Source organism: Bos mutus, chromosome 9, assembly GCF_027580195.1.
Source record: "Bos mutus isolate GX-2022 chromosome 9, NWIPB_WYAK_1.1, whole genome shotgun sequence".
NCBI classification, from domain to species: domain Eukaryota; kingdom Metazoa; phylum Chordata; class Mammalia; order Artiodactyla; family Bovidae; genus Bos; species Bos mutus.
In genome coordinates, this window is record NC_091625.1 from 10,043,438 (window position 1) to 10,063,576 (window position 20,139).

Below are 20,139 nucleotides of genomic sequence, written 5' to 3' on the forward strand. Positions count from 1 at the left end.
CTTTTTTGTACAGTTCTTCTATGTTTTCTTGCCACCTCTTCTTAATATCTTATGTTTCTGTTAGGTCCATATCATTTCTGTCCTTTTGTACTCATCTTTGCTTGAAATGTTACCTTGATATCTCTCATTTTCTTGAAGTGATCTCTAGTCTTTCCCATTCTGTTGTTTTCCTCAATCTCTTCGTTGTTCACTTAAGAAGCCTTTCTTATCTCCCCTTGCTGTTCAGTGGAACTCTGCATTCAGGTGGGTATATCTTTCTTTCTCGCCTTTGCCTTTCACTTCTCTTCTTTTCTTAGCTATTTGTACGGCCTTCTCGGACAGCCATTTTTCCTTTTTTCATTTCTTTTTCTTGGCCATGGTTTTGATCACCACCTCCTGTATAATATCATGAACCTCCATCCATAATTCTTCAGGCACTCTATCAGATCTAATCCCTTGACCACTGTATGATCATAAGGAATTTGATTTAGGTCATAGGTTAATGGCCTGGTGTTTTCCCCTAATTTCTTCAGTTTCAGTCTGAATTTGGCAATAAGGAGCTCATGATCTGAGCCACAGTCAGCTCCCGGTCTTGTTTTTGCTGACTGTAGTATAGAGCTTCTCCACCTTTGACCTCAAAAAATATAATCAATCTGATTTCGGTGTTGACCATCTGTTGATGTCCATGTGTAGGTACGTCTCTTGTGTTGTTGGAAGAAGTTGTTTGCTATGACCAGTGTGTTCTCTTGGCAAAACTCTGTTAGCCTTTGCCCTGCTTCATTTTGTACTCCAAGGCCAAATTTGCCTGTTACTCCAAGTATCTCTTGATTTTCTACTTTTGCATTCCAATCCCCTCTGATGGAAAGGACTTTTTTTTTCCAAAATGAGATTGGAAGCTGTTAAAGTAGAAGCTTGATTGGGATGTAAGTCCCCGGAGATGGGGTTGTGATATTCTAAGGTCTTCCTCGAGGTTGTACCTACAGAGGACTGAGCTGTGGCCGGGTCCCATTCCCTGAAACCCCGGTCTCACAGCTCTCTGCCCTGCATCCCACCTGAGCCCCTACTTCACACCTTGTAAGTTCTGGGCTGCCATGAGGAGGGGATATGGGAGCTGTGAGGGTGAGCAGGGGGCTGATCTGGGGCCATTGCTGAAGGTCACTATGTCTGAATAAAGAAAGGATTTATTTCAGTGTTTTGTGATACTTCCTACAGAATCAGTATGTAGGGTACATTTGTTTTCTTTCTATCCCTTATATAACTTTAAATTTTAACATTTCAGGAATTTAAAGTCATTAATATTTACTTCCAAGGTTAGGTAAACATGATATGAACTACTATTGGAAACACACATGCGTGCCTTTATGAAGAGGCAGCGTTTGCAGGAAGGTGGTGTCAAATCCCAGCTTAGCTGGTTCCCTCAAAAGTGGGTCTGTCTCATCCAGTCCTATATAGTTATGGGGATTAGATGAATTAATATATGTAAAGTACTCAGAACAGCACCTTACATGTAAGGAAGCATCAGGACACAGAATAGTGTGAATAGTGTAGTACCACTGGTGAAAAGGGGGTTTGCATACATACCTAGAAACCAGTGGGTAAAGACTGTTTCTTTGAGAACAAACAAAACTGAAAGTGGTTTCTTTGGGAAAGAGGGTATAGCCTGGGTAAGAGGTGGGCATATATATATATATTTGTTTGTTTTTTTTAAAGGAGGGTATATATATTTTGTTGTTAACATTCTGAACTTTTCTTTTAACTATATGTTAAGTTTTAGAATAATGCCATGTTCCAGGTACTTTTAAGACATTCTAGAACCTTTAGGACGAGACTCTGTGCTCTTTTCAGATGGGCCTGCCGAGGCGCCGGTGACCAATGGGAGTGCAGTCGTGGGGCCAGCCCTGAACGATGACCTGGACATCTTTGGACCGATGATCTCTAACCCCTTACCTGCAACTGTCATGCCTCCGGCTCAGGTATTGTGTGGGAGTGTGCTTTTACAGGATCACTATGTATTTCCTTCTTGGAAAGTTTCCATTTTGAATTGTTTCTGATTTGAAAGCCTCCTGATCTTTATTTAGGCCAGGAGTTGGCAAGCTAAGCCTGTAGCTTGTTTTTGCAGACAAAGTGTGATTGGAACACAGCCACTCCTTTTACTTAGGCATTGTTTGTGGCTGCTTTCCACGGCAGAAGCAAGTTGAGAATTTGCAGCTAGGTAGTAGTAGATACTCTGTGACCCACAAAGCCTAAGTAGTCATCCCCTGAAGTTTGTTGACTCTTACTTTTTAGACAGACAGAGTTTAGAATGAGTAAGTGGGGAAAGTCGAACTGTTTCAGCCTTGCCCGTGATCCACAGGGTACTTCCATAAGAGGTTTTGAACTGTGGGTATGTGAACATGTCCTAAAAGCCAGTTGTCTTTTTCTCCTGCTCCTGTCGATCCAGCTCTGGACAGTGTTTCCTTCTGTTTTGTAAATAAGTTCATTTGTGTTCATTGGTGCAGGAAAACCCAGAACAAGAAATTCTAGCAAACTCAATACTCATATTCTTTTTTTAATGAAGACAAACACATGATTTTTTAGCAAATGTTCCTTACTTTTTAATTTTTATGATTTTTTAAAAATTATTTAGAAGACAATATTAGTGATCAAGATTTTTTAAAAGTACCAATGATTAAGAAATTTTGACTTACCTTCTTAACATTACATGGAATTTCATGTTTTTTTTTTTTTTTTTTTTTTGCCTTTATTCTTTTTTTAAAAAAATTAAACTATAGTTGATTTACAATGCTGTGTTAGTTTCAGGTTTATGGCAGAGTGATTCAGTTATACATATATGTTGTTTTTCAGATTCCTTTTCCTTACAGGTTATTATAAAATATTCAATATCATTCCCCATGCTGTACAGTAGGTCCTAGATGTTATCTGTTTTATACATAGTAGTGTGTGTGTGTTAATCCCAAACTCCTAATTTATTCCTCCCCTTCTCTTTCCCTTTGGGTGACCGTAAGTTTGTTTTCTGTCTGTGAGCCTATATTTCTGTTTTGTAAATAAGTTTCTGTTTTGTAAATGAACTTCTTTCTTATAAGTTCATGTGGAATGAACTTATTCCACATATAAGTGGTGTCATATGGTACTTGTCTTTCTCTGTCTGACTTACTTCACCAGTGGCATTATTTCATTCTTTTTAAAGGCTGAGTAATATTCCATTGGGCCTCCCTGGTGGCTTGGAGAAGGAAATGGCAACCCACTCCAGTATTCTTGCCTGGAGAATCCCAGGGACGGGGGAGCCTGGTGGGCTGCCATCTGCGGGGTTGCACAGAGTCGGACACGACTGAAACGACTTAGCAGCAGCAGCAGCAGCAATATTCCATTGGGCCTCCTTGGTGGCTTGGTGGTAAAGAATCCACCTGCCAATGAATGAGACACGGGTTTGATCCCTGGGTCAGGAAGCTCCCCTGGAGAAGGAAATGGCAACCGACTCCAGTACTCTTGCCTGAGAAATACCATGGACAGGGGAACCTGGCAAGCCATAGTCCATGGGGTTGCAGAAGAGCTGGACATCATTTAACAACTAAACAACAACAAATACTCCATTGTATATACGTACCACATCTTTATCCATTCATCTGTTGATGGATGTGTAAGTTGCTTCCATGTCCTGGCTATTGTAAATAGTGCTGGGGTGCATGTATGTTTTCTAATTATGGTTTTCTCTGGATATATGCACAGGAGCGGGATTGCTGGATCATGTGGTAGTTCTATTTTTAGGTTTTAAAGGAGCCTCCGTACTGTTCTCCATAGTGGCTGCAATTTACATTCCTATTAACTGTGTAGATGATGGTGGTGGTTTAGTCACTAAGTCGTGTCCAACTCTTTGCAACCCTGTGGACTGTAGCTTGCTAGGCTCCTCTGTCCATGGGATTTCTCAGGCAAGAAACTGGAGTGCATTGCCATTGCCTTCTGCAGGGGGTCTTCCCAACCTAGAGGCTGAACCCGCCTCTCCTGCCTGTCAGGCAGATTCTTCACCACCGAGCCACCTGGGAAGCCCCAGCGGTGCAGAAGGGCTCCCTTTTCTTTGCACCCTCTCCAGCATGTATTGTTTGTAGGCTTTTTGATGATGACCATTTTGACTGGAGTGAGGTGATACTTCATTGTAGTTTTGATTTGCATTTCTCTTAATTAGTTATGTTGAGCATTTTTTCATGTGCTTTTTAGCCATCTGTATATCTTCTTTGTAGAAATGCCTATTTAGATCTTCTACCCATTATTTTTTAATTGGGTTGTTTTTTATATTGAGATGTTTGTATATTTGAAGATTTAATTCCTTGTCAATCACATCTTTTTTTTTAGAATTATAAATTGTTAAATACTTTAAATTTTTTTTTCAGCTTTATTGAAATGTAATTGAAAAGATTCCTACCACCAACTTAACTTATCCATCATCTTACAAATTTAATTTTGTTGAAAATCCCTAAAATCTACTCTCATCAAATTTCATTTATTCAGTACAGTATAATCACCTGTTATGCCTTAGATCCTCAGGGCTCATTGATCTTATGACTATAAATTTGTTCCCTTTTATTTCCCTTCCTCCTGCGCCACTGGCAACCACCATTCTTCTCTGTTTCTATGGGTTTGCCTTTCTTGTTTATTTTAAAGACTCCACATATAAATGATAACATGCAGTGTTGTCTTTAAGGTGAAATATGTAAACTTTCAGGAACATGGGTTACTTTTAAGCATACAGCTTAAGATTTAAAATTTTTCCCTTTCTGTAGAAAACGTGAGCCAAATGGGAATTGGACAGAAAGTATTACCAAGGAAGAACTCATGTCTTATTAAGACTAAAGACATATGTTTTTGTTACACATATTATCATTATGATAGTCATTGTATAATTAACCACTAGAATTGAGCGAATAGATTTCTTAGGACTCATTAGTTTAAGTGCAGCATTACTGTTAATTTTCAGAAACAATAGCTTTATTTTATGGCTTTGTCCCCTCTCCTCCCTCCCCCAGCAGAGGACAGGAGGAACTGAGTGTTGCTAGTACTGTTTCAGTTAACGTTCACGACCTTGTGAATGTGTGCAGGTGAGGGGATGTGTGGTAGTGAAAAATCGTTTAACGCTAATACCGTAGCTGTGCAAGCGTGAAAAGTAGTTTCTTTTGGTCTAGCGTGCTCGGCGGGTAAGAGCTGCCTTGCCCCTCCCGGCCGAGGCCCCGTCCAGAGTTAGAGCAGGTGCAGGCTGGAGCAGGCTCCCTGTGCGGTGTGAGCCCAGCTGCAGGTGCGGCTCCCCTCTGCCCAGGGTGGGCAGCGTGAGCCCGGCCGCAGGCGCAGCTCCCTTCTGCCCGGGGTGGGCTGCATGACCCCGGCCGTGACGTGGCTCCTCTGTGGCCGGGGTGGGCAGCGTGAGCCCGGCCACAGGCGCAGCTCCCCTCTGCCTGGGGTGGGCGGCGTGAGTCTGGCTGTGGGCGCTGCTCCCCTCTGCCCGGGGTGGGCGGCGTGAGCCCGGCCACAGGCGCAGCTCCCCTCTGCCTGGGGTGGGCGGCGTGAGTCTGGCTGTGGGCGCTGCTCCCCTCTGCCCGGGGTGGGCGGCGTGAGTCCGGCTGTGGGCGCAGCTCCTCTCTGCCCGGGGTGAGCGGCGTGAGTCCGGCTGTGGGCGCCGCTCCCCTGTGCCCGGGGTGGGCAGAGTGAGCCCGGCCGTGACGCGGCTCCTCTGTGCCGGGGGTGAGCGGAGTGAGCCCTAGCCTTCAGGCTCAGGCTGTCTGCCTCTGTAGTTGGAGGAAACAGGGTGGGTTGTTAAAGCCACACCTAATTCTTTTTATGGAATACTGTTTTTGGACCAAAGTTATGCTCGTTTTATTGATTCCTCTAAAATAATTGTATACACAGAATCATCTTCCATTCAAACTACATGTGAAGACTAATCCAGACATGGTTTCAAAATGATGTCTTTAAAAATCCGGGGAGGGAGGGGTGAGTTCAAGCACATGTTTTATGCACAGGCTGTACGTAGTCTCCTAATTTGGTGGGTTCTGAACCCCATCTTCTTTCAGTCCCGATTTTCCGAGTATGGTACGAATTCTGGTCAGTTACCCTTATGTGAGTACGCGCTGGGCTGGATTCCCGACAGCTCTCCATTTGGCTGTGGGGTCTTCCCTGAGGGGCTGGGAGCCCTCAGCTGACCCAAGAGTCCACGTGTATTTCAGGTTGAGGGGAGTCATTCCAGTGTCCCCATAGGAGACATGTGGAACCCACCCCTCACCTGTCCTGTCTGTAATATACACGTCCCCACAGCATCTAGACCCAGGCACCGTGGTTTGGCTTGGCTCCAGATCCAAAGAGCCTTTGGCTGGAGTCCTGCGGCCTCCAGAAGTGCACGCTGACTGTCAGCCTTGTCCTCCTTTACCTTGGAGTGGTCGTGCCAGCTCGTGGAGCCCCTCAAGCAAACAGCAGTGGGAAGGCTTACTAGCCAGGCTGCTTGGTGCGGCTCTGCTTAGCCTGCATCCACACGGAGGCAGGCATTCATCAGAAGAAACATCTGTGTCTGGAGCAGGAGGCTGCTCTAGTGTGAGACGCAGTCGTGGCCTCCCCAGCACTTTGGGTGTTCTCATACGTGTGTACCCTCCTTGGGGAATAGACCTCAGGGTTTGGGGCAGGTTCTCAGATTTGAACAGAAACTAAGATGGAAGATCTAGTGGATTAGATTAGATTCATAAAAATACCATGATGTTGCTTTTGAAAAACAAAACTTTTTTTCCCCCCAAAGACAACAAAATCGGTCATGTGGGACCGTCTTGCAGTCTTGCTGTAGCTGTAGAAATGTTCTTTATTCTAAGGGATGCCCATTCCTTTGAAGCAGAAACAGAAACTAACAGAAACTAGGATGGAAGATCACTCAGGGAGGTGGTTGCTCTGTTATCTAGCAATGTGAACAGTTGACGCACCATTGTGCAGAGCGAGCCTTGTGGTCCCCAGGCTCAGCTGCGAGGCCGCTCCTCTCCCCAGGCCCCAGGGAGAGCGTGGGACGGTGGCGTGATAGTCTAGGGCCTGTGGGAGCTGTGAGGCCCGCGCTCTCAGCCCTGCCTTCTGCTGCTGCATTGGTGCTGCATGTGTATTTGATTCAAGCCCACTGTTACATTTGAATCCCATCATGTCTGATTTCTTACACATTTCAGATCTTTTGCAAAGATACATGGTTTTTTCCTATCTTAAAATTCTTGTTTAATTTGTTAATAATAGATTGAAAATACTGTTCTCTTTAAGTTAGCTATGAGCATGGATAGTAGTTTATTGGGAGGTTTTTTAGCGAAGACATTAAATGTTTGATTTTTTAAAAAAATCAAGCCAAATCATAGATATGATTTAACTTCTGTTTGCTGCTCACCTTATTTTATAATTTGAGAAGACGTATCCAGTTTTTACTAGCCTTCATAGATTTCTTTGAAACTCTTCATATCTAAGTCAATTCCTTATATACAAATGTGATTATTGTATAGATGATTAAAATGAGGTATCAGTTGTGGCTGTGTAATACTGTGTGTGTGTGTGCAAGATATAGGAGATTAAGTGAAAATTTTTGTTTTGTGTTAAATGTCCACATGTTTATTTGTATTTATTTGTACTTACCCCTGTCCATAGCAAGACTTCCCTGGTGGCTCAGACACTAAAGCGTCTGCCTACAATGCGGGAGACCTGGATTCGATCCCTGGGTCGGGAAGATCTCCTGGAGAAGGAAATGGCAACCCACTCCAGTACTCTTGCCTGGAAAATCCCATGGACAGAGGAGTCTGGTAGGCTACAGTCCATGGGGTCACTAAGAGTCGGACACGACTGAGTGACTTCACTTTACTTCACTTCTGTCCATAGCAGAATGCAAAGTGTCAGGGAGAGTGTAGGTGGTTGCACATTTGCTGTTCCTCATTTCTGGGTAGTCTGGAAACATTCTAATGTTGTGGTTAAAATGGATTAGATTAGGTTCATAAAAATATCATGATGTTGCTTTAGAAAAACAATACTTTTTTTTCCCCCCAGAGATGACAAAATCAGTCATTACAGGAATGTCCTGCAGTCTGCTATAGCTATAGAAATGTTTTTTTTTTTTTTTTTTGAGTTGCGAGTTAAGTTTTATTTGGGGCAAAATGAGGACCACAGCCCGGGAGGCAGCATCTCAAATAGCTCTGAGAGACTGCTCCCTAGAAATGTTCTTTATTCTAAGGGATACCCATTCCTTTGAAGCAGTAGTTGCTGCAGGAGATGCCCAAACATCTCCCAGGAATCCTGGTCGTCGGGCAGCACCACATGCCTATTGTTGAAGCCGCTGTGGCCAGGATGTGATGGAAGTTCTGCATCAGAGGTTCTGTCTACTTCATTTACATTTTCAGGTTCAAAACAGGAGGTGTCAGCCCCTTATCCTGCTTGTTGGTCTTGCCTGGGCTCGGGAGTGATTCTCTTCAGTGTCACCGTTTTACCTTCTGCGTTTGTTTAGTTTCTAATTTCACAGCTTCATTTGGATGCCAAGGAATGGGTGAGCTCTGGTTTGTGATGTGGAATTCGACAGCCTGTTTTGGTATCTGTCTCAGGGGACGTCCTCTGCACCAGCAGCTGCCACTCTGTCTGCAGTGACATCTGGGGATCTGGATCTGTTCACTGAGCAAGCTGCAAAGTCAGAAGAGGTGGCCAAGAAGCAGCTCTCCAAAGACTCCATCTTGTCTCTGTATGGCGCCGGGGCCATCCAGCAGCAGGGTGCTCCTGGTAATTCATCGAAACCTGCCTTCAGTGCAGCCGTTGTAGTTTTAGAATGTCGATGTTTCTTCCTGTTTGTCCTGTGTAATGAGTGCTTCTGTTGTTGCAGTTTGCACAACTACAAAACTGACATGAAAGAAGCATTAGGAAATAGAAAGCATATACAGGATGCACAAAACTTTATTCATTTGAGATTAACAGCTTGGTGTCATATTACTTAATATTGTTTCACAAGCCTTACAGGAAATGGATTATCTTTGAAGAATTATTTAAGCTTGATTTGCATGAAGCTTATAACTGTACACTGTGGTATTTTTTCTATAAGTTAAGCAGTAAGTCTGAGATAACACATGAAATCAAAAGAACTCTGAGATTTTTTAAAAACATAATTATAAAGAAATACTAGCATGGTAAGATTTACTGTTTGCAGTTTTAATCTGTCATTTCCTCTGAAATAACAGGCTGCATTTCACATGTGAACTGAAATTATATGACATCCCAGCTGCCTCCATTAAAACCAGATGCCGTCAGCTCTGACTGTTTATCTGGTCGTGAGAGATGAGCGTGCAGAGCAGCAGCAGCCCCTGCTGTGTCGTCTGGTCTTCACAGTGGGCATGTTATGTGGCTGCTGCACAAGATTCATCCACTCTAATTTGCTCAGGCTCGTAGCTGATTTGTCTGCTTTCTGGAAGTAACCGGCCCTGAGGATGTAAGGTGTGAGCTGGCCTGAGCTGTAGGAGCAGCCAGACCGGAATTAAAGTTTTTGCCATGGGCAGTTTAGAGCTGGTCATCCTTTGTCTGTGCTCATTGAGGGCAGCAGTGTGCAATATCTCAGTTGTCTCATGCGTTTTCTTTGCTTGGTTCTTCTGCTGCAGGTGTGTTTATGGGACCCACGAATCTACCGTTTACCTCACAAGCACCGGCTGCGTTTCCAGGCTTCCCGTCCATGGGCGTGCCTGTACCCGCGGCGCCCGGCCTGGTGGGCAGCTCACTGGGGCCAAGCGCGGGCATGATGGTGGGCGTGCCAGTGCCCAATGGCTTCATGGGCAGCGCACAGACTGCTGTGATGCCGCTGGCGCAGGGCGTGGTCGGGCCCCCAGGGATGGTCGCTCACTTGGGCTCAGCCCAGGGGAAATTTGGCCTGCAGCCAGCTCCGCAGAGCCCATGGAACCTCCCCCAGGTAGGCACTACCCCCCAGCCTCTCCAGAGTCAGACCAGGTCTATCTGGTCAATGGGTTTGTTTGTTTTTAACTCGTAACAATCTGGCAGAAAGAATTGAGTAGGGAGAATGTTATAAAAGGTCAAAACTGTCTCAATAGATAGACAAATGAGCTGCCATTGCTCCTGTATTTAGAACATTCTGTAGAGAATGTTGCGTAGTTTTTCATTTCCGATTCCAGCACAGCTGTAACTGTTGAGTGTCCATATTTGTTTGTGTAACAGCTAGACGTTATCTTGGGCATTTTTTGAAATTAGCGTGCCGAGCCTTAACCCAGCTCCCTGAGAGGGCGTTTATGTCAACAACTTAGACCAATTTATTTTCACTAATAATTTCAAGGGTTCTTGGTAACTTCCACAAATTAGGAAAAAAAAAACCCAGTCTTTCATTCTCACAGCACTATTTCTGAGAGATCTAGGCTGTTCTCCATGGCTACTGTGCATGGATGTATAAAGAATCTTTTTGTTTAAATGTGTTTGTAGAGTTGTATTTCTTATATTATAATCACATTTATGTTTAAAAAGAATACCCACTAGTTCAGGAATTCCCGTAAGATACAAGCAAATCCTTATTTGTGTCCTACATCTCATGTTTCGAGATCCCATTTCTGCCTGTTAGTTAAGAGCCAGGAGATGGCATTTTAGTGTTTCCTCTTTCAAATCCATTCTGACTTCTCTCTGGCTCCATAGACAGAGATCTCAGATGTAGGTTCATCTCCCACCCTTCTTTGTATGCTTCCTGTTTGATGTTCCTCTGGTATTTGGCTGCCCTTGATTTCTGTTCTCTGCAGCATTCAGAGAATAGGACTGTATATAGTGATTTTTAATTAACATTAGCAAAATCACTGTATAGCCCATGAATATTCCAAGTAATTTTTACTATCACTGTTTAAAGGAGTGTTTATATGACATTGATCTCTGCTGTCTGGGCATTTCAAAAATTGTAAGTACCAAATGTCAGTAAGAGCCTTTGTGTGGCCAGAATGCTGGTGCAGACCCTGCTCAGGTTAGAGTGGCCTCTGAACCCGGGTGGTGGGCCGGGGCTTCCCTGCATTATTTCCAGGTGTGCCGAAGGGGATGCTCTGCTCCAGCGCTCCCTGGCGGCATCTGCAGGCCATGGCAGGGGGGTTAAGACATCGTTTAGCACCTGGGAAGAAGTGACCTGCCCCTCCATGATGCTTCATTGGTGACGTGGTTAACATTACTGTCTTTGAGGAACTGTAGACAAATTAACTTTATTAATACAGTTCCACCCTGAGCACAGGTTTTGAATCCACTGTACTTTGTGGTAAATCTCCTTGCCTTTCCTTCACTCCGCATCCGTCTTAGAAGTGAGAAGGAGAAGGCTCAGGAGGCTTGAGCTGCCCTGGTGGTGCTAGTGGTAAAGAATCCACCTGCCAGTGCAGGAGACAGGGGTTCAGTCCCTGGGATGGGAAGATCCCTAGGAGGAGGGCATGGCAACCCACTCCAGTATTCCTGCCTGGAGAATCCTATGGAGAGAGGAGTCTAGTGGGCCACCGTCCATGGGGCCACAAAGAGTCAGACACGACTGAGCGCGGGAGGCTTATTATGTACACTTACGACTCCAGTCGTATGTGTACACACAAAAAGCACGTGAAACTCCAGTCTGGAAGAAAAGTACATGTAATCCTGCACCTTTTGTCATATAATGTAAATTAATTTTAGATACTTCCGTAGCAAAAGAAAAATAATGCTTTATGACTTTTTAATATTTAGAAAGTATATTGAGGTATTTAAGACTTGAGTAACAGGAGAACAGTTGCCATCATATACAATTCATAATTTTGGAGTATTTTACTTCTAAACATTTCCTTAGTCTTTAGTAGTTAAAGCACTCTCTTCTAGTGTAGTTGAAAGTTGGAGTAGTGTATTCAGATACGAATTCAAAGATTGCCTTGGTACTTTTTTCACTTGTGGTTCATCTTTGGGGGACAAGAAATTGAGTCCAGAAAGTGAATAAATATAAACTGATTTGAGATTACTTGATGGGCAGGGCTAACGTGTGGAAGGAAATGGAGGCCAAGAGAAAGCATTGTGTGGTCGTCTGCTTTTACCCCAGGGCTTGGATTGCTTTTCACATGGATGAAAAGTACTTAGAATGGTTATTACACTTCCGAGTCTGACTGTGTCAGCTTCAGGTAAAGGCTGCCTCTGGGAAAACAGGCTGGCCATGAACAGTGTGCAGCGGCGGCTGAAGAAACAACGACTGAAGTGAAGGCTTTTCTGTGTTCGCAGGTGAACCAGCAGATGGCTGGCCTGAGCTTGGGTGGCGCGGCCTCGGCAGCGGGCTTCGGGCAGCCGCCCAGCACCTCGGCGGGGGCTGCAGGCTGGCCCGGGGGCTCGTCGGGGCAGACGCTCAGCACGCAGCTGTGGAAGTGAGCCCCCACCGGCATTCCTGCTCAGACACGCCCGGTTCCCCTGTCCATTCATGTACATACATGTTTTTTTCTTTTCCCCCATTTGTTCATATTAAGAGTTACCTGATTGACCGTGTTGGTCTGTACTGATTGAATTTGCTGTGGTGAAAAGCAGGTTGAGAAACCGTTCCATGTCGAGGGCAGCTTTGCTCACAATTCCCAGAATTTCACAGACACAGTCTCTGGGAAGCTGCTCAGTCAACATGCATAATCAGTTTCCCTCTCGATGAAATTATAGCTCTCATGTTTGCATATAAGGGAAGTAGTTATCATGTTAGTAATACCTCTAACAGTATGAGCCCCACCCCCAGATTAGCCAGTAATCCTGTAGGAAGGTACTGTATGATCAAATGTTTAATCATATAAATAGAATGAATGTCAATGTATCACCGAGCACTGTTTTCTAGTGTATCCAGACTCTTTTATGTCACATTCACCTCACTGTGCTGTTGTTATGATGTGCTTAACAGGGAACGTGGTTAGTGAAAGGAAGATAAACCTGGATGTTATGACATGACTTAGTTTAACACATGTTTGAAGAAGTCAGATTTTACCTGCCTTCCTTGGAAGTGGGGTCTTTTCCTATGTATACACAGTCCTAGCAAGAGACCTTTCTCCGCACTGGATCCAAACAGGGTAACTGAACAAGCCACTCGTCCTTGAGGTGTATCCAGGTTTATGACAGTGATTGTGTTTACATTTTATGGTGCCTAGTACTGACAAATGTCATATCCCTGTATTAAACAGATGAATCCATAGACCTTTTTTGTGGGTTTTATTTCCTGTGACGTATACTGCCACCAACCTGACAAAAATTACTTCACGTTGCAAAGTCACAAATTGGGAACATATTGTTGACAAAATACTTGTCATCTGTTTCAAAAACCTGTTCAGTTCTAATCAATTATAAGGCCAAACAGGGGGAATACAAGTCAGATTCTCAGAGTGGTACCCTGCGTGCCCTCAGCTGTACTGTACAGAGACTGTCCAGGTCATAGGGGAACATGCAGAACAAATGGAGGCAGGAGCCGAGTCTGCGCCCGCCGCCCCCCACGCCCGAGGCACAGGGCAGCCCCGTCACACCTCAATCGTCACGGTGTCCAAGTGGTACTTGGGCTCGTTGGCGAGGTTCACCTTCTCCGTCCGAGTGTGCCACACGAGGACCTGGGGAGGAGACCTGGTGGGTAGGCATGCTCAGGCAGGCACACAGCAAGGGCAGGGGCGGGGGAAGGTGGCACAAGTGAAGGGAGTACCTTGGTGCAGTTATTTGCTTTTGGTTCCAGTTCTTCAACGGTCGTGATCTGCCTCAAAAAGTCAGATTCCTGCATCCCCGGCTGGGACCCACGGCGCTTGAATACAGCTTTGGGGTTGGACAAGATGACCTGAAGGCTTACAGCAAATCCTTTGTAAGAAAAGTTAAAAAAAAAGTTTAAGATACTGGTGTACTTAAAGAAAATATATATATATATCTGGTCACGTCAGAAGTTGTTTTTTCAGTACATATTTTGAGCCAAGTCTTGGTTCACAGAGTTGAACCAGAGCGTTACCTGCGTGACAGTCTCAGAAGGACAGTCTGCCATTGCACCAGTCTGCTGCCCTGATCAGGGTCTGTGCCAGGGTTGCGGAGGGCCAACTGTAAAGTATGAAGTCTGCTCTGTTGATAAGATAGAGGGTGCAATTCATGGAGGTCGTCACACCTCCACTTTCACCCTGTGGGAATGACTGAGGCCTGAACGCAGCTGAAAACCACACAGACTGCCCGTCCCTGGGGGAGTCCCTACCCTACATGACCTCTGACACCTCCCTGTGTCCCTACCGAAGCCAGCACTGCTCTGATGGCCCTTGCGGTCAGAAGACTGACCAATACAATCAGGTCAGTTAGCTGGGAAATGAATACTCTGTAATAGTAATTTGCTGTAAGTTTTCAGTTTGATTCCATCTGAAGGGAGTTGGGGCTGTAAGTCAGTTCAGGGGAAATCAGGCCATTTGATAAATTTGGTTTCTGTATTTCATTTTTCAGGGATACAAAGTAGTGTCAATTTCCTTAAATGGTTTGGCCTTAATGAAAAGTCATTACTATCTAATCTGTAGTTTAACAAACAGTATTAAAGGCTCAGCCGTTAAGTGTGCCACAAGGCATGTCTGCAAACAGCTGTCACAGACATCATGATTGTTAGATGTCTGTCGCCCGACCTCTGCTCCTCATGCCTAAGCTGACTGTAAAGCCAGGCACCTTCTACAGTTCGGAGGACCAATCTCCAGGAATGTTTTCTTAGCAAGTTTTTGCCCTTCCTTACATGAACTGGATTGATTTATGCTGCTTTTTTGCAAAAGGATAGTTAGCCAAGTATGAGATGACTGCAGTCAGCTGTGGGGGAGCTGTGGGAACACCCAGCGGCATCGTCTTAACCTCTGCAGGTGCCAGCCTGGCCTGACCCATGCTCCCAGCCCCGCTGCCTTTTGGGGAGACACCACTGTGCCACCTACAGACTCAGGCGGGTACAGAGGGCCTGAGTGGGGCAGAACAAGGAGATGATTGCAAATTACAGTCATCCCAGGACCAGCCTGGTGTATCCACCAGTCCCACAGGGACAGCGTGTCCTGGCAGAACGCGGAGTCAGCAGCCTCCATTTCCTGTGGGTCCCTGTGGCTGAGAACTGGCCCAGCCACTGAGCCTTTCTCGATTCTGAAACTCCATTTCCTCATCCACGAGAGGCGTGACACCCTCTCCCCTCATGTCTGATGTGAAATTAGGGAACAGGAAGACCCCACTAACTGCACAGCTCCGTTCAAAGGACCCTAAAGCACGTAACTGTAAATTCCATTGTAAATATTATTAATATGATGAGAGGAGGTGGCATAGGCCCCCTGCATTTCACCCCACTTTGATAACAAGTCTGAAGCCTTCCTCAGATGTGGCTCCAACAGCCATGGGTCCTCCAAGAGCCAAAGGTTCAAATTAACACAATAGAGTGACTTCTACTCGGTCAACTCAAGAGTAAGAGTTAAAAGGTTTCTGGTTTTCTAAATGTGTTTTCAGTAAGCTTCATCCTCTTTTCCTAATTCAACATCTGCCCTTCTCAAGCAGACTGAAGGTCCTGGTGTATTTCTCACATGGCTTCAAGGTACTGATTTTATTTCCTCATTCTCATTTAAAAAAAAAAAAAAAAAACGGATCCCAATTGTACTGCAGTCACTGTGAAAGTTATATGATGCCACTTTGATCTGTTCCCCTTCATTTTCCCTTACTAACACATTCATCATCATGACCACTGGAGGATTCAGTGTTTTCTCGATTTCCTTAGCTCGGGAATATCCTGCAGGCTCTTAACAGCAGTTATGAGGCAGAGTCCACCCCTTAGGCAGAGGTGGCAGCCAGCGGGAAGCTACATGCTGCTTTGCTGCAAGGCCCTGTCCTGGCCCCACTGGAGTGTGGGGTGTGGGTTGGGGGGCAGTTCACACCCCTCCCCCCTTTGCCAGGCCTTGCTCAGTGAGGTCTCCAAAGGAAGTGATCACAGCAGCACCAGGAACCACTCAGTGATCAGGCCAAGCCCTGAGCATCGTCTCAACCTGCTGTGAACCTCAGAGTGAGGACCTACCCTCTGGGAGTTGAGCAAGCATCCTAAACATTGCTTCCAACAGTTTTTTTTCATTTCCAATTATCTATGCCTCAAGTATGTACCCTTTTTTTGTTAGTGAAATTGAAATGTTAGTTTTAAAAATGTTTTTCAGAAGCTTTTGAGACTCTAGGAGCCTTACAAAAATCATGGGAGTAGGACTCTCTATTCTGGTCAGTTGGGTAAAAAATGAAGTGCAAATGAACGCTGGTTGTTCCCTTTCACAGAGCAGGATCTCCTGGCTTCCACAGATGGAATAGGGCAGAGGGTCTGGTCCCTCCCAGTTAGAAGCTCAGGCTGGCCCAGCGTGTGTTCACCACCTACAGACATACGGCTAATGCCGCAAGGGCTGGGTTTTCTCTGTTGCCATACAAACCAGACAAAACATTTGGAAAAGTAGTTTCCAGACATTGGAAAAGAGGTGCACAGGACAGATCTCCAAGAAGAGAGACAATTGTGAGCCCCAGAGTCCTGCTTGAAGTGTGTTTCAAGGCCACACGCCGGGGAGGGAAACACACACAGCTCTGCTGCCTCTGAGCTGAGAAACAAAGCTGAGAACTCGGGGAGGACAAGACACCTGGAAGTCATGGGGCATCACCCTGGGGAGCGGGAGCATGGCTGTCTGCAGAGCACTCGCCCCCAGTCCCACTGGGTCTGCTCAGCAGATGCTGCTGAGACTCCCCGAGGCCAGGCCGGAAACACTGGAAAGAGGTGGGTCAGTCCCTGGAGGCCTCTCGGGGCTGGACTGGCCACATGCCCCACAGCCAGGGTGCAGCGGGTGAGAGCAGGGCACCCAGGAGAGTGCTCGCACGGCCGCTGGTCCACCGTGAGGCCAAAAAAGCGCTAAAAGGAAGCCTGGGCTGGTTTTGCCTACATACCTCAAGGTAAGCCTGGAAAAGAGGAATCTAAGTAACTTAATTGTATCCCAGAAAAAAAGCTAATAGTAAATTACTTATATAATCTACAAACACATAATTATATACACACCCATGTGTGTATAGTTACATATGGGTGTGTATTTTTTGTTTTTTTGTGTGTGCTCGGTCGTGTCCGACTCTTTGCAATCACGTGGACTGTAGCCTACCAGGCTCCTCCGTCCATGTAATTTTCCAGGCGAGAATGCTGGAGTGAGGTGTCATTTCCTGATCCAGGGGATCTTCCTGACCCAGGGATTGAACCCAAGTCTCCGGCATTGCAGGCACCTGAGCCACCAGGGAAGCCCATGTGTGTGTATATATGTATGTAAAGTACTTATATATACATTTATTTTACTTTCATGTGTGTATGCATGTAAAATAAGTGTATATATAAATACAATCTATTATAAATAACTGAACACATATTTTTTTTCTAGTACCTAGCAACCAACTTGTAAATGCCTCAGATACAAAAATGACCAGATGAGCGAAGAAGCAGGAAATTATAATCCCATACTCAGTCAGCAGAAATGGCACAGACGATAGAAGTTAGAACAAGGGTATTAAAACATAAAAACAGTTAAGATGTTCAAAAAGGTAGGGGAAAGGTTAAACATGCTAAGTAGAACAAAGTGAGCTCACTCTGATGAAATACAATGTCTGAGATGAAAAATACACTAGGTGAGATTAATATAAGACACTGTAGAATAAAAAATAAATAATAGAAACCTGCCAAAGGAAACACAAAAGGAAAATCACCAAACACACACACACACACACACACAAGTCATGGAAACAATGAAAGATGGGAGCAGGAGATAGAAAAAAATATATTTGAAAAACTAGCAACTGAAATGTTTCTAAATTTGAAAAAGGAAAGAATATTTAAGACTTAACACTGTCAACCAACTTGGCCTTAAATTTGTCACTTAGTAAATTCTGCTTAGTCTCAGTCCTGTCTGACTGCGACCCCAGGGGATCTTCCCAACCCAGGGGTCAAACCCAGGTCTCCCGCATTGCAGGTGGATTTTTTGCCAGCTGAGCCACCAGGGAAGCCCAAGAATACTGAAGTGGGCAGCCTATATCCCTTCTCCAGTGGAACTTCCCCACCCAGGAACCAAACCAAGGTCTCCTTCATTGCAGGTGGATTCTTTACCAGCTGAGCCACCAGGGACTCCGCTCAACACAGCAGAATACATTTTCTTTTCAAGTGCACATGGGATGTTATTAAAATAGGCCTTAGTCTGGGCCATAAGTCTTAATTTAAAAGAATGCAAATTGCCCCAAATATTTCTCTAACCATAGTAAAATCAAAATAGAAATCAATAATATACAGATATCTGGAAAATCTCCCAAATATCTGGAAACTAAACCACATAATTCTAAATACAAATCAAAGAGAAAAAAAATGGGAAAAGAATGGTAAACTGAAAACAAAAACATCAAAATTTGTGAGATGCATCTAAAGCAGTATGTAGATGAAAAATTACTTTTAAAAGCACTAGAGACTTCCCTGGTGGTCTAGTGGCTAAGAATCTTCCTTGCAACGCAGAGGATGCAGATTCAGTCCTTGGTAGGGGAACTGAGATCCCACATGCCAAGAAACACCTAAGCCCGTGCACCACAACTAAAGAATCGTGCACCTCGACAAAGGACCCTGCATAACGCAACAAAGATTTCACAAGCCAAGATGATTCTGCACGCCGCAGCTACGACTCGAGCCGCCAAATAAGTAGTTTTTTTAAAGCAGTAAACGTGTAAAATCTTTTGTTGAAGTAACATTGGTTTATGATGTTATATTACCATAAGATCAGCAATCCTACTGCTGAGCATATACCTGGAGAAAACTATAATCTGAGGATATATATGCCTCCCCCCTCCCCTGTGTTTGTGTTCGTGCTTGGTTGCTCAGTTGTGTCCGACTCTGCAACCCCAGTGTTCAGAGCAGCACTATTTATAATAGCCAAGGCATGGAAGCAAGCTAAATGTCCACCAACAGAGGGATGGATAAGACAATGTGGTACATACATACAATGGTGTATTAGTCATACAGAGGAGGAGATAATGCCTTTTGCTGCAACATGGATGGACCTAGAGATTATCAGACTGAATCAAGCCAGACAGAGAAAGACAAATAACCATGATATCACCTCTGTGTGGAATGTAAAATATGATACAAATGGACTTATTTACAAAATGAAGATCTGACTCAGGGGCATAGAAAACCAACTTATGGTTACCAAAGGGGAAAGAGGGGAGATAAATTAGGAGTTTGGGATGAACATACATATACTCCTATATATAAAATACATAACCAACAAGGATCTACTGTATGGCCCAGGGAACTGTACTCAATATCTTGTAATAACTTATCCAGAAGAGAATGTAGAATGAAAATATGTATGTTTATAATGGAATCACTAGAAACATGTTTCATGTGTACAACATTGTATTTCAACTTCTGTACACACTACAGTGTGACCGACAAAAAGCTGACCGTCTTTACCCATTTGGTGTTCTGACTGCCTTCCTCTCTGGAACCACTACTCTGTTCTCTCTATCTGTGTGTTTCTTCCATTTGGTTCATTTGTGTATTTCTAGATTCCACACACATGAGTGACATCATACCATATTTAAATGTCTTTACCTGACTTACTTCACTTAGCATAATAACCCTCAAAGTCCATCCCATGTCACAAATGGCAGGATTTCATCTTTTTAAAAAAATTTTTAAATAACGGAGTCTATTGTGTGTATATACCACATCTTTATCCATTCATTCACCGAGGGGCGCTTGGGCTATTTTTATATTTTGGCTATTGTAAATAATACTGCCAAGAACACAGGGTTGTGTATGTTTCTTTGAATTAGTGTTTTTGTGCTCCTTGGATAAATATCCAGAAGTAGAATAGCTAGAAGTTAATTATTCTTACTGTTTTTTGGGGGTTTTTTTTTGTTTTGTTTTTTAGGAATCTCCATTCCGTTTTACATACCATAGTTGCTATGGTAGCTGTGCCAATTTACATTCCCACAAACAGTGTGGGAGTGTACCCTTTTCTCCATATGCTTTCCAACATTTGTTTTTCTTGCCCTTTTGGTGATAGCCATTCTAACAGGTGTGAGATGGTATCTCATTGTGCTTTTGATTTGCATTTCCCTAATAATTAGTGATGTTTAACATCTTTTTGTGTGCCTGTTGGTCACCTGTATGTCTACATATCTTCT

At 44.3% G+C, this 20,139-nt stretch overlaps 2 protein-coding genes across 6 annotated transcripts in view; one reads left to right on the plus strand and one right to left on the minus strand.

Moving 5' to 3' along the window:
• SMAP1 (small ArfGAP 1) overlaps positions 1–13,138 on the plus strand; it is a 189,784-nt gene extending 176,646 nt beyond the window's left edge. For all 5 annotated transcript variants that reach the window (XM_070376177.1, XM_070376179.1, XM_070376181.1 and 2 more), the window contains 4 exons: positions 1,825–1,952; positions 8,562–8,733; positions 9,600–9,904; positions 12,199–13,138. In XM_070376177.1, the coding sequence (XP_070232278.1) occupies positions 1,825–1,952; positions 8,562–8,733; positions 9,600–9,904; positions 12,199–12,342 (749 nt within the window). In that variant the 3' untranslated portion in view covers positions 12,343–13,138. The remainder of the gene's footprint in view (positions 1–1,824; positions 1,953–8,561; positions 8,734–9,599; positions 9,905–12,198) is intronic.
• Positions 13,139–13,184: 46 nt separating this feature from the next.
• The window catches only part of B3GAT2 (beta-1,3-glucuronyltransferase 2), a 98,581-nt gene continuing 91,626 nt past the window's right edge, over positions 13,185–20,139 (minus strand). The window contains exons 3-4 of the mRNA XM_070376183.1: positions 13,634–13,782; positions 13,185–13,544 (exon numbers count right to left, since the gene is read on the minus strand). Of these exons, the coding sequence (XP_070232284.1) occupies positions 13,458–13,544; positions 13,634–13,782 (236 nt within the window). The 3' untranslated portion in view covers positions 13,185–13,457. The remainder of the gene's footprint in view (positions 13,545–13,633; positions 13,783–20,139) is intronic.